Source organism: Haliotis cracherodii, unplaced genomic scaffold (genome assembly GCF_022045235.1).
Source record: "Haliotis cracherodii isolate W230 unplaced genomic scaffold, xgHalCrac1.p SCAF_22, whole genome shotgun sequence".
NCBI lineage: Eukaryota > Metazoa > Mollusca > Gastropoda > Lepetellida > Haliotidae > Haliotis > Haliotis cracherodii.
In genome coordinates, this window is record NW_027266278.1 from 986,771 (window position 1) to 1,005,530 (window position 18,760).

General features: G+C 41.8%; 2 protein-coding genes across 2 annotated transcripts in view; one reads left to right on the forward strand and one right to left on the reverse strand.

Moving 5' to 3' along the window:
• LOC139471414 (neurofilament heavy polypeptide-like) lies at window positions 1-6,584 on the reverse strand. Its single transcript, XM_071253779.1, has 3 exons — window positions 6,526-6,584; window positions 1,051-1,383; window positions 1-937 (listed from the first exon to the last, which is right to left on the reverse strand). Exons 1-3 carry the CDS (start codon window positions 6,582-6,584, stop codon window positions 1-3), a joined length of 1,329 nt encoding a protein of 442 aa, XP_071109880.1.
• Window positions 6,585-12,944: 6,360 nt separating this feature from the next.
• LOC139471143 (ADP-ribosylation factor 3-like) overlaps window positions 12,945-18,760 on the forward strand; it is a 56,058-nt gene continuing 50,242 nt past the window's right edge. The window contains exon 1 of the mRNA XM_071253405.1: window positions 12,945-13,162. Coding sequence (XP_071109506.1) covers window positions 13,105-13,162 — 58 coding nt within the window. The 5' untranslated portion in view covers window positions 12,945-13,104. The remainder of the gene's footprint in view (window positions 13,163-18,760) is intronic.

An 18,760-nucleotide genomic window follows, 5' to 3' on the forward strand; every position in this document is an offset into this window, starting at 1 on the left:
CTAGGTCTTCAGTGACTTGAACTCCGGTGGCCTAGTGCTGGTCTTCAGTGACTTGAACTCCGGTGCCCTAGTGCTGGTCTTCAGCGCCTTGAACTCCGGTGGCCTAGTGCTGGTCTTCAGTGACTTGACCTCCGGTGGCCTAGTGCAGGTCTTCAGCGTCTTGAACTCCGGTGGCTTAGTGCAGGTCTTCAGTGACTCCGGTGGCCTAGTGCTGGTCTTCAGTGACTCCGGTGGCCTAGTGCAGGTCTTCAGTGACTCCGGTGGCCTAGTGCAGGTCTTCAGCGTCTTAAATTCCGATGGCCTAGTGCTGGTCTTCAGCGTCTTAAATTCCGGTGGCCTAGTGCAGGTCTTCAGTGACTTGACCTCTGGTGGCCTAGTGCAGGTCTTGAGTAACTTGACCTCTGGTGGCCTAGTGCTGGTCTTCAGCGTCTTGAACTCTGGTGGCCTAGTGCAGGTCTTCAGTGACTCCGATGGCCTAGTGCTGGTCTTCAGCGTCTTAAATTCCGATGGCCTAGTGCTGGTCTTCAGCGTCTTAAATTCCGGTGGCCTTGTGCTGGACTTCAGTGACTTGAACTCCGGTGGCCTAGTGCTGGTCTTCGGTGACTTGAACTCCGGTGGCCTAGTGCTGGTCTTCAGTGACTTGAACTCCGGTGGCCTAGTGCTGGTCTTCAGTGACTTGAACTCCAGTGGCCTAGTGCTGGTCTTCAGTGACTTGAACTCCAGTGGCCTAGTGTTGGTCTTCAGTGACTTGAAGTCCGGTGGCCTAGTGCAGGTCTTCAGTGACACTGGTGGCCTAGTGCTGGTCTTCAGTGACTTGAACTCCAGTGGCCTAGTGCTGGTCTTCAGTGACTTGAACTCCGGTGGCCTAGTGCTGGTCTTCAGTGACTTGAAATCCAGTGGCCTAGTGCTGGTCTTCAGTGACTTGAACTCCGGTGGCCTAGTGCAGGTCTTCAGTGACTGGTGGCCTAGTGCAGGTATTCAGTGACTTGAACTCCGGTGGCCTAGTGCAGGTCTTCAGTGACTGGTGGCCTAGTGCTGGTCTTCAGTGACTTGAACTCCGGTGGCCTAGTGCTGGTCTTCAGTGACTTGAACTCCGGTGGCCTAGTGCTGGTCTTCAGTGACTTGAACTCCGGTGGCCTAGTGCTGGTCTTCAGTGACTTGAACTCCAGTGGCCTAGTGCTGGTCTTCAGTGACTTGAACTCCAGTGGCCTAGTGCAGGTCTTCAGTGACTTGAACTCCGGTGGCCTAGTGCTGGTCTTCAGTGACTTGAAGTCCGGTGGCCTAGTGCAGGTCTTCAGTGACTCTGGTGGCCTAGTGCTGGTCTTCAGTGACTTGAACTCCAGTGGCCTAGTGCTGGTCTTCAGTGACTTGAACTCCGGTGGCCTAGTGCAGGTCTTCAGTGACTGGTGGCCTAGTGCTGGTCTTCAGTGACTTGAACTCCGGTGGCCTAGTGCAGGTTTTCAGTGACTGGTGGCCTAGTGCTGGTCTTCAGTGACTTGAACTCCGGTGGCCTAGTGCTGGTCTTCAGTGACTTGAACTCCGGTGGCCTAGTGCAGGTCTTCAGTGACTGGTGGCCTAGTGCTGGTCTTCAGTGACTTGAACTCCGGTGGCCTAGTGCAGGTCTTTAGTGACTCTGGTGGCCTAGTGCTGGTCTTCAGTGACTTGAACTCCGGTGGCCTAGTGCTGGTCTTCAGTGACTTGAACTCCGGTGGCCTAGTGCAGGTCATCAGTGACTGGTGGCCTAGTGCTGGTCTTCAGTGACTTGAACTCCGGTGGCCTAGTGCAGGTCTTCAGTGACTGGTGGCCTAGTGCTGGTCTTCAGTGACTTGAACTCCGGTGGCCTGGTTCAGGTCTTCAGCGATTTGATTGGCTGTTTGAGCTCCATTTCATAAAGCATGGTTTCAGATAAATCGATGGTTTATGGTTAAACTAATGGTTCAGGGCGATTTGACTCCCTTTCACTGAAGTGTCAAACGCAAGCAGTATCCCCTACCCACGTGCACGGATCAACTGCGTGGTCCATGTGTTTGGGGCGTGAAGTTTTGATTTCGAAACTATTCTATCTCTGGCAGTCTTTTTTCAAAGCTGATCTTTCTTCTGACGACCGAACATAACATATATATTTCATGATCCCCTACTTTTGGGGGGAGTATATTAATGCAATTCCCCTTAAGATCAGTGTTTAAGAATTGATCTTCAGCAACCCATGCATGTCATTAATGGCGACTAACGAATTGTCAGCATCGCTGTGTAGACCGATGCTCATGATGTCAATCACTGAATTGTCTGGTTCAGACTCAATTATTAACAGGCCGCCTTCATATAGCTGGAATATTGCTGAGTGCGACGTTAAAAACAACAAACAATAGCTGATGCAATCGTCATGAGCGGAGTAGGCCAGGTGCTGAGATCGTATACCGCTAATGACCAGGTTGTTATTCAGCCTTGGGACCAATGATGTTTTCAGGTCCTTGTCACTACCCCTAGTGTACAGTACGTTCACCCAGTGCACTCACAAGAACCCACTCATCCGATGACAGATGACCAGATGGTGGAAACACGAATACGTACAGACACCCGAAACACAGAACATGTCAGCACGCGTGGTATCACCCTGGGCATGTGACTTAGTTCAACTATGCCTCTGTTCACCCAGTGAAGATCCGGGTTAGAAAAGGTCTTCAGCAACCCATGCTTGCCGTAAAAGGTGACTATGCATGTCCTAACGGATGACTAACGGGATCGGGTGGTCAGGCTCGCTGACTTGGTTGAAAGCATGTCATCGTATACCAATTACGTGGATCGATGCTCATCATATCAATCACTGGATTGTCTGGTCCCGACTCGATTATTTACAGACCGCCGTCATATAGAATATTGCTGAGTGCGGCGTGAAACAACAAACAAACAAACACAACCTCGGACCATTCCAGTATTGAACCGCCTCTCCAGGCGATATGTGTGGCATGTCACCTGTTTGTCCATAAAGTGTAGATCGGTGTTCTCCTGGAATGACGAATAACTGGTCGAAATGTTCACCCCAGTAGTGTACGCCTCTACGAAGAGTGGACCCGTGAAGATCCGGAGTAGACTAGGTCTTCAGCAACCCATGCTTCCCATAAAAGGCGACTATGCTTGCTGTAAGAGGCGACTAACGGGATCGGGTGGTCAGGCTCGCTGACTTGGTTGATGCATGTCGTCGTGTCCTAATTGTGTGGATCGATGCTCTTGAAGTCAATCACTGGATTGTCTGGTCCAGACTCGATTATTTACAGACCGCCGTCATATAGCTGGAATATTGCTGAGTGCGGCGTTAATCAACAAACAAACAAACAAATCTTCAATAAACATTTGTGAAGGAGGTTGTGTTGTTACCCTGACTTTACGCGCGTTTGCGTTAAGGTATACAGAGTTACTGCCCTTTAAAGTTGACTTTGATATTTGTACTTGTATTGGAGGCATGTCGTGTAACAGGGACGAGTTTCGTATAATTTGTTAGTTTCCTCCCATACAGTGAGCGCATTTCGCGACGTGCTAGGCAACACATGTTCACAAGTCCTTCTAATCACCATTAGAGATTCATCATACTATTTATTTCCGGATGCTGTATCCGACGTACCGTATTTCCTCTTTGAAGAAGCTTCAAAGCCCGGGGGGTAATGGAGGCCGGGCGGTAATTAGAGACATCACGTTTAATTCTTTCACTACCATATTGTGTAGAGGAGAGGTAATAAAAAAGTTAGTCACTGATAAATTGACATACAATAGAATTTTATGTGCTTGATACAGAATTTTTTCAAGGTAGAAGGGGAAGGAAGTATTTGAAATTTAACACATACGGCGGTTATTAGAGGCCAGGTGCATAGAGATTTTGCGCTTAATATAGGAAATACGGTATGCATTGCCTAGCCAATCCTAGGGCTCTCTTGTCTCCCTGGGCAACGTTCTCGCAGAAACGAGAGGGAACCAGTCTATACACTTGTGAGGATGAATGCATACGCTATGACATAATGTGGAAAACTTGGATGAAAACATTCACCCGGTCTGTGACATCCGTTAGGTTGCTGGGTTCACTGAGTTCATGTCAGCTCCTCACACTGAAACTTCGTCTCGGCAGGCTCTGGGATTGTCTGATTTGAATTGTGAGAGTGATGAATTTTCAATAAATAAGTACTAAAATGGCCACAGATACACACTTTTTGACTAGTATCAGTTCAATACTGCGTTTTGTCATTTTGATTTTGCGTTCATTGTCCGTTTCGTTCTCTGTGCATGTAATGTGTGGGGAACTTAGTATTTTTTCATTATATTTTAAACTTGATTTAATATTGATTTAACTTGATACTCACATTTTGCAAACACGGGACATTGGGATGAGCTTGGAATGCATTTTTTTCCCGTCAGGTTGTTCCACGAGGTTTGGTCACTCAAATACCACAATCTTATAATTTGAATTAATTTAATTTAACATTCCGCAAAATTATTTGATTAACGTTTGGAGACAAAAAAAATAGATCTTATAGCCGTTTAAGGCATTTTTTATAGATACTATGGGTATTTGTAAAATAAGGTATTTCAGTACAGGCAACAATAAGTTTTACTTATCATTATCAGATTTAGGTTTTATTAAAGCTAGCACCACATTTCCTTTGAATCTTATCGAATTTTATTAATAAACAAAGTAATGCAGGGGAAAACAAAATTATCTGTGAAGCAATATGTTAGTGGTATGAATCATATAAAGTGTGCAGTGGAAAATATTCAAACTTAATCACTCCTTAATATATCTTAATATACCAGCTTGAATACTCCCAGTGTTGGTGTATACATATATATATCTTGACTATAGAAAAGGTCCACCATGTAGCACAATTACTGCATAGGCTTCTTCAGCCCTCAGGATCCACCTCGTTCATATGAATACCGTTAAGGGGAGACAACTCTTCGTTTCATGTTGACTCACAATACAGACGAGAACCGTGAGATCTCGCGTCACTCTGAAGCACCACTGTGTGTGTCCTAGACTGTCTCACAGTTCCTGAACCATGTTATTTTCCCTTCTGTCAAGCCCTTTCTGTAATGCAAAAATCTAAATGAAGCAAGTCTAGACCTTTTTCATAATCTCGCACAACCTTTTGGTTCCTTTTCAATTTCAGGGAGTTAAATACAGTAAACTACGGTTATAACGAACACGCTTATAACGAACTGACGGATATAACAAACTTACTTTTTTGGTCCCGACTGTTAGCTGTAGTTATGCTGTATATATGCTTATAACGAACTACGGTTTAAAATTAGTAGTCCCTTTGAGTTCGTTATAACCGTAGTTTAGTGTACTTCTTTCTGTCAAACTTATATATTTTCAGAGACTATGTGTTAGTCTATATGTGTCGGTTCGTGTAGTTTATTTCGTAAACATCTGATTGACGTGAAGTGAACCCCGTTCTGTCATCCTATTACAATTTCCGTCTGACCTTTTTACACGTATGACCATTATCATTAATTAAAAACTTTATATCCATCACAAAACTGACAAAATAATTATATCAACACCAGAGTACTCGTGATCACCGTGCTAAAATACAGTTCATGCTGACAGTACCTTGGTAGTATTATAATCATCTTAAACCCAAATTGATTAAATGTGACGAAAAGTGGAGAGCGACTGACCACGAACGACAGTCTGAATCCATTACCTCGTTTGCTTTAAGGCATTAAGAGTTACTTCCCTTTGTGTTGACAAACATGAGCTGTACTGTCGCTGTTGGGAAGATACAAGTTCGTGTAATTGATTTAGTTTCCATCCGGGCGGTTTCCGTATCACCTCATCCGTTCAGCGTTCATTACTGTTTGTTTGTTTGTTTGTTGTTTAACGCCACACTCCAACTTCCCGCTATATGACGGCGGTCTGTAAATAATCGAATCTGGACCAGACAATCCAGTGATTGACATCATGAACATCGATACACGCCATTGGGTTCGATTACATGCATCAATCCCCCGATCCCGTTAGTCGCCTCTTACGACAAGCATAGTCGTCTTTTGTTTCTATAACCTCATGTCAACTATATACGGCACTCCCGACAACAAATATGTCTGACGGCTATACCATCACCGACATAATTATAAGACTTTGATTGTTGTCCAACATTGTTCATATATTCTGCCCAACTTTGTTAATTTATTCTCAATAATACTGAATCTGATATGTGCAGTACGTCACTGTTTATTTCAATACCATTAATTATACCGTTAAAGGGGGGTAACTCTTCATGCCTTGTTGGACCACTTTTCCAGATGATCGCCGGCGAGATCTAGCACCACACGTCACATTGACATTGCTATTAAAAAAACATTATTGTCATCTTATTGCGTTTCCTCTAGGTCTGAGAACAATTGTTACTAATTAAAAACAATTATGTCAAACACAAAACAGTCATAACTAATTATATCAAGTATATATAAGATCACACAAAATTATTGTACACGAAAGTATCTCTGATTTGTCCCTTCCACAGTGGGTACCTGGATGTAGCATGGCAGTACTTGCTTTCAAGGCCTGAATCTTGAGGCAGTGTTGACATGTTGATTTTAACTTCTTTTATTCCACCCACGGACCTCAAAGCTGTGTGTGCCAACTGCGTTCATTGCCTAAAACCTAGTACCTGAAATCAACATAGTTTACAGAAAAAACATTTGTTAAATTATAGTTATAAAATATGATAAAAAGGAGCCAGGAGATTTCTTCATTTCTGACATTGCAGTAATCTAGACTTACCAAATATTATAGACTTGCGTGGACTGTTTGGATATATGTTTCAGGGTGTGTATGACAGACGACTACGGCCTCTACAGTGCCACATAAAGACAGCGTGAGCTTCAGTCAGTCTCTGAATGTAGTCTCATTCACTGATGGAATATTAATGGATAGAAGCTCCTTCGCTTTAGCGGAAAGAGTATTATTGCGCTATAGGGTTCCAGACAGCCGTTGCTAACCAGAATAAGTAAGAATCTGAATACAGTAAACTACGTTTATAACGAACACGCTTACAACGAAATGACGGATATAACGAACATATTTTTGGTCCAGACCATTTGCTGTTTATACATGTATATATGCTTATAACGAATTTCGTGTATATCGTATTTAAATCAGTGGTCCCTTCGAGTTCGTTATAACCGTAGTTTACTGTATAAACTGTTTACTGAAAAAGAAGTAAAGAACACCCGATATCATATGACTATTGTTAATCTGTCATGGCTGATTGGTTTTGCAACACACAGCCCTTCAACTGTTTAGGTCCGAAAATCACCATGTAAACATACAGAAATGTTGATTTTGTGCATTGTAGACATAAGTGTTTCTATTTTAGAAATATATTTCTAAGTGATTTCCTTGATGATTACATTCTCTACTCCTTAAGATGATAAATATCACAATGGATTCCCACTTCAGTTTTGTATCTGGAACAAATAGGTAATTTGTAAACATAGTGATAATAGTTCACGTCAAGTTTGTCTGGTGTTTACAAATTCGCCTGAAAGCATGCCAATCTAGACTTCCAAGACACATTATAGAGTTTCCCTGTACAACAGATGAACGTTGGGCGTACAGGCGGTTATCCTTACAACGCATCGTCATTCAGTTTATAAGGCATAGCTTCGTTGGCATGGTAACGAGATGTAAACACAATTATCATGTTTTAGTCTCTATGGAATGAATGCATTTAGCCATACACTGGTCGACTGGCATTGCAACGCAGATATTCATACACTTCAACGAACACTTCATGCGACACAGAAAATATGTGGCTTTTTGATCTGCCAGTGAGAGAGTGGGTAGTGTTTTACGCCGCATCAGATAATGTTTAGCCTCCAGATATTGTGTTGAAGATGTTGATTAGGTCATCATTTATGTGTACAGCGCCTTCCTCAGCAACAACAGTGTGTTGTGTACACAGTGCGGATTGAGGATGACGGACACCTTAAACTGTAGGTGCATGTAGCGGGACGCAATAGCGCTAGTGCGGTGGGGTAGTCTCGTGGTTAAAGTGTTAGCCTGTCACGCAGAATACCCGGCTTCGATTCCCTAAATGAGAACAATGTGTGAAGCTAATTTGTGGTGACTCCAGCCATGATACGACCTATGTTAAGATGCGGTAAATCCACTTTCTCTCGCTGACTTTACGCTACAGCAATATTTCAACTGTGCCACCACCAGCTTGCTGACTTGGTTGATATGTGATAGATGCTCATGATGTCAGTCACTGGATTGTCTGGTTCAGACTCGATTATTTACAGACCGCGTTATCTAGCTAGAAATATATCTGAGTGCTCTTTAACAAGAAAATCGCCCTTTCTGTTGGCTATCCGACCCATTTCGTCAACTTAGTGAACAGTGGGCCATTTTGTCGGGTTTGATGCGAACGTTTCAACCAGTAAACTACCCAACCGTCCTTCCATTTCAAGACGCGATATCGGATCTGCGTCATCAGTGCACAATCAATGTGTAATGACACCAAGTTAACAACCGACAGTCAATCTCCTCTGGTGGTCAAACATACAAGCACTTCCATGTAGTCAAGCACCATCTTGAACATGTGATCCGCGCTAACGCGAACACGCGACTCTGAGAACTGCTCTACCGTGGCAGCAGATGTGGGTGTTTCCCAGAGAACGTGTGTTTGTGTATTGTAGAAATGCAGACATACATATATGTAGAAACATGAACGGGCGTTGTGGGAGTTGTGTATATGTAAAATACAGATAATTGTGTATATATCGGGCGTTTTAAGAATATTTATCATTTTAATGCATTTCCCTTGCTCTTTTAATAGTTGTGCAAGCATTAGTATGGTTGTTTGTACTCGTGGTATCGCTGTGGTAGCAGTCCACGGCGATGCGAGCGTCACTGTCACCAACGAAGAAGTCTCAGCAGTGAGTACGTGAGTGAGTATGGTTTTACGCCGCTTTTAGCAACATTCCAGCAATATCACGGCGGGGGCACCAGAAATGGGCTTCACACATTGTACCAATGTGGGGAATTGAACCCGGGTCTTTGGCGTGACGAGCGAACGCTTTAACCACTAGGCTATCCCACTGCCACAGAAGTGATAGTCCATGTAAAACTAGTCGTAGACAGAAGTAGGCGTAAGGGGAAACAGAAGTAGTTGTTGGGGGAAATAGAAGTAGTTGTTGGGGAAAACAGAATTAGCTGTTAGGGGAAATAAAAGTTAACGAAGGAGAAATGTGGATTTTGAAATAGCGTTGGGAGGTAAAAATGATAATTGTAGTGGTAGTCGTGGGGCAAGTAGAAGCAGTGGTCGCAGCAGCCTTCGCATGGGATGCGGTCAGTGTTTGGGTTATCAGCGTCCTTGGTGGGTATGCTTATTTGTTTGTTGTTTAACGCCGCACTCAGCAATAATCCAGCTATATGACGGCGGTCTGTTAATAATCGAGTCTGGACCAAACAATCCAGCGATCGATCCACGCAATTGGGATACAATGACATGCATCAACCAAGTCAGCGAGCCTGACCACCCGATCCCGTTAGTCGCCTCTTACGACAAGCATAGTCGCCTTTTGCGACAAGCATGGGTTGCTGAAGACCTATTCTACCCCGGATCTTCAAGGTGGGAATGTAACTGCAGCAGTATTGCGTTTGTATAGCTACAGCTGGAGAAACACGTTCCTTTAAACATGGTTACATAAAGTTATTAACACGTAATCAGCCGCCATCCTTCTGGCAGACCGCCTTCTTCGGGAAACAGAACATACACAGAACGTTGGGTTGTTTGGTTGTTGGTTGGTTAACGGCGCACTCAGCAATATTCCAGCTTTGTGAAGGCGGTCTGTAAATAATCGAGTGCAGACAATCCAGTGATTTATATCATAAGCATCGATCTACACAACTGGGATACGATTGCATGTATCAACCAAACACTGAATCTGGTTGTAGCAAGCTCCCACAACAAGGGTCATAACAGTGAGTGAGTGAGTGTGGTTTTACGAGGCTTTTAGCAATATTCCAGCACTGTCACGGCGGGGGACACCAGAAATGGGCTTCATACATTGTACCCATGTGGGGAATCAAACCCCGGTCTTCGGCGTGACGAGCGAATGCTTTAATCAATAGGCTACCCGACCGCCCCACTACAGTGAGTAAGTGAGTGTGGTTTTATGCCGTTTTTATCAATATTCCAGCAATGTCACACAGACCCTGAAACAAATATATCCAATACAGCCCATGCAAGCATAATATCTTTGGCAAGTCTAGATTACTGCAGTATCTGAAAATGGGCTACTTTTTATTATATTTTTAGTAAGATGATTTAACAACTGTTCTGTAAGATATGTTCATTCAGAGACTTTAACGCCGATTTCAACAGTTTTACAGTTATATCACGGCGTGTCAGCTTAATGTGGGAGGAAAACCCGAAGTGATGCAGGTCTCGGATGTATACCACTTCGGTGAAACCCACGAGCACGGGTATGGTGCTGACAAACCTAGAAACATAATCGGGGCGAACCGGGATTCGAACCCACAATCATAGGTTTCTAGCGTGCTCAAGGGACGCAACTCTGCACAGCGAATCGTGGCGCCTTAGATGACCGGGCCACACATGCCCCTCTATTCCTTAGAACAGCTAACTCCCAGAAAGAGTTGTTATTGAAATGCTTGTCATTACGTCAACGTGTCCTGGGAAGAGGATGGGTTATACATGTATATAGTGGAGCCCGTCAAACGGTGCGGCAATGCTGCCAGTGACATAGAAACAGATCCTGAAACAGATGGACATTATCATCTGTGATTAGACGGGTGAAGGGGCTCCCCAACTAACGAGGTTTGCAGTCTGGGCCCGACAATCCAGTGATTTACACTATGAGAATCAATGTACGTAATTGAGATACGATGACATGCATCAACCAAGTCAGCGATCCTGATCACCCGATCCCGTTAGTCACCTCTTACGACAAGCATGGGTTGCTGAAGGCTACTACCCCGGATCTTCACGGGTAAAACACAACTGAATGATTGATCAGTCTCCATTTTACTGCAGAGACGAATATCATCGGAGTTTAAGATTTGATTTTAATGATATTTAACTACTGATGTAGAGACGTTAAGACTCACTCACTGACCCACCACCCCAAACACTCACCAACCCACTCGATGAATAACTAGATAAGCAGAAAACTTGAATACACGCACTCAATACTGTTGATATCAGTGTCGATATTCACATGTGAAGCCAGCTACTCCCATTGTAGTGGTTTGGCTGACACTTTAGTAACAAGTGTCAATGAGACAGGCCGGGAACGCGGAAAATACAGCACGTATTTCCCCGAAAAGGATTAGTTCACAAAATGTTCTGTCAGCAGTGGAGATACATTCAAGGAAAATTAATGAGTGTGTGTGAGGGTGAGTGAGTGAGTGGTCGAGTGTGTTTGTGAGTGAGTGGGAGGGTGTGTGAGTGTATGTGAGTGAGTGAGTGTCAGTGGTCGAGTGTGTGAGTGAGTGAGTGTCAGTGGTCGAGTGTGTGAGTGGGAGGGTGAGTGAGTGGTCGAGTGTGTTTGTGAGTGAGTGGGTGGGAGGGTGAGAGGGTGAGTGAGTGAGTGAGTGAGTGAGTGTCAGTGGTAGGGTGAGTGAGTGTCAGCGGTAGGGTGAGTGAGTGAGTGTGTATGTATGTGCGTGTGTGTGTACGTGAGCCAGTGAGTGGGAGGGTATGTGTTTGTGTGAGTGGTCGAGTGTGTGAGTGAGTGTGTGTGTTCGGGTGATTGTGTGCGCGCGTGTGTGTGTGTGAGTGAGTGAGTGGGAGGGTGAGTGAGTGAGTCGGTTCATGGGTTTATGCATAAGTGACTAAGTATGTTTAGTTTAACGCAACAGTATATAAACATCAATTACACATATATACGTCTGGGCTTGGCCGTCGGACAGATCGGTGGTCATGGTGTATTCCGTGTCGGTGATAAACATCGACATCTAGACTTGCACAAGTCTCTTAGGCAATAATTATTAGTAAAAATAATAATTTCGTGATTATGTAAATAATAAGAACAAGTGGTCCCGATAAGAGACTGGAGTCCTTACTGTCCACATATTTAGACTTGCCTAGGAGGAGGATGGAATTACTACACAAGCAAGGATTACTCTTTGAGTACAGCCTTGGAGCAATGCTATTCCAGATTGAATCCCTACGAATATTCCACTCGGGGTGGCTTCGGGGTCTTTAGGATACATTGAGTTATATACTGAGGTGTGAATTTACTCGGAGGTGAAAGGCGTATGAATAATTAAGATTATTCAATTTTATTTGAAAATATTAATATCACCTATGATACGCATTTTTTATTGATGAAATAAATCCTTTCCACAAAATGTTAAACAAACCGATTACCATAAAAAAAACATTCTTTTATATTCCAGTTGGTCTTGCTTCCGCCGAGGCAAAGACACGTTATCGTGACTGAAAATGTCAATTTGGAATCAAATTACTCGAAACTGATTCTAACACAAGTCACAAAATAAATATATAAAACTGAAATGCCACAACAGCTTGTCGGTTAATAGTCATAATCCCTAAAATCCTTCTACCACTATTATCCCATTCAGTACGTTGTATACCGCTCAAATAGCAAACGTGTCAACAAGGCTATGGCGCTCCGGCTTCACTGTAAACAATGAGATAAATCTGACCTCAAACATGTCATTATCTTCTCGGAAGCGGAAAATAATCCTTTTTGTCTAAAACTTCCTTTTACGAACAGGGATAGCTTGGACGTCCTGTAGATCTATTTGACGCAACAAGCAAACGTGCGATACAAGATGACAGGCAGGCGATATCCATTGCGTGGGTGTCTAAAAATAGCACAGCACCTCCCGGAGAGCCAATCAGAGACGCGGAAATCGGGTCATCACTGTTTGGATTGCATGCGCTCTTGAAAGCTCCGTACGATAGAGGGGATGTGTAGAGCTGCAATGCCATCTCGGGAATAAGTCGATCTAGTGGTCAGTTTGGAGTACAAGTGACCATTCGGACTTTCAATACCTTTAAAAAGATGAGATGGAATATTGTGTGTGAAAGCTGAGGAGCTTGGATCAGAATGGGTCATCTCTGGACCCGTCTCTTCAGGCATCGGGATGTACGCATTCTCCTGCTAGGTACGTTTTTCTTGGAGTGATTCCTGGAAGTTGTATCATTGCCCTTGCACTATGCAGCAGAGTCGGTGCACATATGCGCTTACTGCACTCAATATCGTTGTGTTTGTATGTTTCTCTTTTACAGGCGTATTTGAGACAGAACGTATGGGCGTTCAACGGTTGAAGCTATTCAATGGCAGTAATTGATACCGCGCGAGATCAGCTGTTGACAGTGAAATTGACATTGTATGTCTGGGGCGAGCGAGGGGGTCTGGGGCGAGCGAGGGGTCGGGCTGACACCGTCTGTGGGGGTGGCCGGGAGGGTCGTCATGTTGTTGGTTTCACGGGTGAGGTTGGAATATCAGGTCTATTTTCACAACTTCATTTTCAGATTATGTCCGGAACTAAAGAAGTATATAGATCTATGGTGGAACCATGCTGATATTGTCATCATTATTGTGAAATCCATTATCGTTAACTACTTAGTCACCGTTATCATCGTCATCATCATCGACATCATCAGCATCATGGATCTCATAATTTGGAATAATTGTAAACTAAATATTATAATGATGAAGTGAATGAAAGTAATAAAAAGGACTGATTTTATAAAACAACAACCATACTTTACATATATCTTTTGTGTAGATGAATCGGTTTAAAGCTTTAACAATAATAGTATGAATCTCAATTTCTTTAAAATAATTGAAAAACTTAATTTAATTGACAAAATAACACAATTTTCAACAAACATGAATGTATAAAAAGACAATATGACCATTTTCAGAAAAAATAAAAATAATTGATATAATATTGTATATAATGAGACAAAAGCATTAGAATTTAGAAAATATCACAGTAATAAGAAAACAAATACTGTACCGTATTCGATGTAATAAGCGCCCCGCTCTAATAATCACCCACGGTGATATTTGCTGATATATTGGCTAGTGAAGAAACCCAATTAGCACCCCTTCCGATTGATCAATGTACACAAGACTTATTTATTCGCATTTAATACGCACTTGAAATAAATTCTGGAAAAATATATCTGTCGTATATAAACATTTCAGGCTGTCAGCATAAATCACGAAATTTATCCTTTAACTCTGTTTTTTTCACCAAAATAATATTCTAATAAGAGCCCCCTATTTCTAATTTTTTATAATTTTGAGAGCGCCCTGGGCGCTTATTACATCGAATACGGTATATATATTTCAGAAAATATAACTTCTTCTTATTTGATGTCTTTACAGTAAATGAACAAGTTGTTATCCATTAATTGTGTCCAATTTGTCATCCGCCAACTCCTAGGTAATGCCCATCAAACAATACTAATTCGATGATTAATTCTCTTTCAGTACCATAAATTTCCTTCATGTTGTACGTCCAAATGAATCATGTAATTGACATGACATCCAGAGTACAGATGTACTTCAGCAGTTCAAACCCCAGCATGCAACTTAGCAGCCTGTCCAGGTTCATTTCACCTTAACCTGAAATCAACATGCTTCACTCTCACCAGGAACGGAGAGGCAGAGGGCTTCCTGCATTTAACATGCTGATAATGTAAACATGCCCACAGCCACCAAGCCAGCCACCTAACTCAGGCATCGAGTAGACTTGCACAAGTCTCTAAGGCAATAATTGTTAGATTCAATCATCATTTCTAGATTATGAAAATAATAACAAGTTGTTCCTATAAGAGACTGGAGTCCTTAGACTTGCACAAGTCTCTAAGACAATAATTATTAGTTTAAATAATAATTTCTAGATTATGTAAATAATAGGAACAAGTTGTCCCTAAAGAGACTGGCATCTTTAGACTTGCACAAGTCTCAAAGGCAATAATTATTAGATTAAATCATAATTTCTAGTTTATGTAAATAATACGAACAAGTTGTTCCTATAAGAGACTGGAGTCCTTAGACTTGCACAAGTCTCAAAGGCAATAATTATTAGTTTAAATCATAATTTCTAGATTATATAAATAATAAGAGCAAGTTGTCCCTAAGAGACTGGAGTCCTTACTGTCCACTTTCCTAGACTTGCCTATTCGGAGGATAGGATTACTACACATCCATGGACTTTTCTTTCAGTACAGCCTTGGAGCAAGGCTAGGCATAGAGGTGTAGACTGGGGGGTAATGGATGTTTACAGATGCCCAGGGTGGTGATGGTCATTAAGTGGTCACTGATCTTGTCTAGGGTACTGAATGGACATTGATAGGGTCTGGTTGGCGGTAAATGGCTACTCGGGTCTGGGAAATGGAAGACTGGTCTTGTGTGGGAATTGCTAAATGGTCTTTGATTTGTTGTAATTGTTTTAGCCATTCCTGTATTTTCTTCTTGAAAGAGGATGCTGGTGTAGGAAATGTGGGATGTTGTCTTGACGGGAGGATTTCCTTCTCAGTTTTGACATGTGTTTATTTTCATTTATGAGTATTTTTTCTGATGGGATTTGGAGTGGTTTTCAAAGTGATACAAGACTTCTCATTTTCAGTACCTTGTGTTTTATAGAGAACTGCTGTTATGCTGTTATGTTATGAGCTACACAAAATGTGTAAATTATTCCTATTTTGTATCAAATGTATGTATTAGTTACAAATATGATATTTCTTCCTTATTTTTAATAACGTTTTGATAAACATGATAAATTTCAATTTATTGCAACACACAGAAATGTTGATATAACTCCCAGAAAACTTCTAAATGACATATTTATAATCTAGGAAACACATTTTGAACATAGAACAAACAGGGAAGAAAATGAAAGTGATTTATTTATTTGAGCAATATTTCATCAAGTGATGTTCAACATCACCCAACAAGTCACTGCAGCCTGTTTCAGAAGGAGGCACTTCCTAAACAACATCGGTTTTTTTTATTTGTTTTAGACTAAAACAAGATCATATCAACAGCGAAGGCGTCACAAGAAAAACCTATCTTCTATCTCCCTCAGCAGGCTCAACATCACATTTATTTATATATTTTGAAAAACAGATCGTATCATGCAGGGAAAAGTCACAACAAGAAAACCTCCACACACAATCTGAAATTAATTACCGTGTGATTGACAAGCAGGACGAGTAGAGAGTTTACGAAAAGCCTCGCGGTACATACACTACTAGTAGTCTACCTACAGGAATGTAGTATCTTGTTTGATGTTCTTGTTCCCTGCTTGGAGCAGAAAGGGGAACATGACTGATGTTCCTGTGAAGATCCAGGGTAGAAAAGGTCTTCAGCAACCAATGCTTGCCGTAAAAAGCGACTATACTTGTAAGAGGCGACTAACGGGATTAGGTGGTCAGTCTCGTTGACTTGGTCGATGCATGTCATCCTATCCCAATTACGTGGATCAATGCTCATGATGTGATTCACTGGATTGTCTCGTCCAGACTCGATTATTTGAAGACCGCCGCCATGTAGCTGAAATATTACTGAGTGTGGCGTTAAACAACAAATTAACAAACAAACAATCAAACAAACAAACAAACAAACATGAATGTTGTGGAGGTAGTTCCGTGTGTCGGATTGTACATCATCTTGTTCATCACAGAAGATGAAGCAAGGAGCAGAGATACATTTATCATCCAAAACTGGCTCCCACAGGAGATATCGCTTGGTGAGATCAAGCGATATCTATATTTGCTGCAATGATATCAAATGACATCACTAATGGCTCTGCTACTGGAGCTGTTAGCAGTACTTTTTACACTTAAGACACTGCTTATAACTGTCTACTTACTGAAAAAGTTGGAAGAATGATGTTGGATAATAAATAAAATCTCACCTGAAGAGTTTTTCCACTTTTATCAACTCGTGTTGATATATTTGATATCAAAAGACACTTGGGTGAGATTCTCCATGTCTGATGTTTTCAATATGTTGTGTAGGTTTGGAAGTGAAGGTTAATGTCCCAACCTTACATCATCAGTGTGATATTTTATATCCTATTGTACCCAGTTGTCTTGTTGGTCTCTCTGTCTTCAATTGTATTTTTACTGTATCTGTTTATAATTCACTATAGTCTTTTTTTTCTTTTTGAGGGGGTGAGGTGGGGTGAGGTGGGGGTGAGGTTGGGCGGAGTGAGGTGGGGTTGGTTGGGGTGAGGTGGAGTTAGATGAGGTGGGGTGGGGTTGGGTGAGGTGGGGTGGGTTTGGTGGAGAAAGTGGCACCATTTCCATGACCTTGATATTAAAACTCTCATATAAAAGTGTAAACAAAGGGAGATTATTCAATTCCTACCGCCAAAAGCCTTCAGGAGAACTAACAACACAGTCTATAAGGCCTCTTTGATCTGACCATCAATTTGTCTGTCTCTTTCTGACAGGTTGTTATATGACAATTTTTGTCTTTTCTTAGTTTTTCTCTGTTTAGAGCATATAAAAGTTCTTTTGAAAATGGTTGAATTATGTGTCTTTTATATTTTGATTACCCAGCCACAAACCTGAATTCACAACTGTCGAAGTGTGACCTGTCGGTTACATCAAAAAGGGCAACTTCAGAATGTTTTGGTTTGTTCGTTTGTTGTTTAACGCCGCACAGATCAATATTCAAGCTATATTACAGCAGTCAGTAAATAATTTAGTCTGGACCAGACAATCTAGTGATTGACACTATGAGCATCAACCTACTCATTTGGGATGCGATACATGCATCAATCAAGCGAGTGACTACAGAATGGAAATTTATTCTTAAAAGGCAAAACAAAAACAAAATATAATATGCAACACCTAAAAATAATTAACATCGGGCCGACTTTCAGTGCACATTGTAATGAGAAAAAGGGAATTATATTTATGTGGCCTTTCATCGGTTCCCTCCCTGCAACGTCCGTTGTCTTCACAAGTGAATATTCTTTCTGGGCTTTTCTCAGTCTAAATACATTTATAGTATGTGAAGTTTTGCTTGCCTCTAGAATATAGTACTTATGTCACATTAATGGCAAGTTTCACAAAGAGGCACCCATTTCCTTCCTTCCTTGTTTCAATGACTTTGCTCGGGACAAATGACATTAGGATATCTTTGATGAACATTCATAGGGCAATCTTCAATATCATGTTTCCAATTTTCATACAGTAAGTCCTAGAATGAAGCCAATCTCACACCTAAAGTGAAAGAAGCTTTTTACTTATTCAAAGTATGAGTATTTCAAACATCTAAATGTTAGAATTTAATTCAAGTTCATTCACCTGATGAAGGAGTAAGCATATGCTCCGAAACGTTGTGTTACTCATAATAAAGAAGTTGACATCAATAAATTCTCTTCCTCATGAACAAATAGCCAAACAAAAATTAACAAGCATTTGATATATAGTGACCAGTATATCCATGAACACACAATGCCTTTAAGAAAGTGGTCAAATGTGACAAATGTTATACTTGGGCAAACACTGTCTTAGTAAAGTACAGATTCTTGTACTTTTTGGGTTGAGTCCCATCCAGGATTCAAATATATATCCTTCTTACCATGGAAACAATTTTTTAAACTGACCTCAAATCAAACCTATCAGAAAGTCATACAAGACAAGCATGTCTGGCCCAGCCATTCAGTCCTAATCCACCTGTGACCGTATTGAGAGCGATGCTGTGTCAATCGGAATATTCCTGACAATCC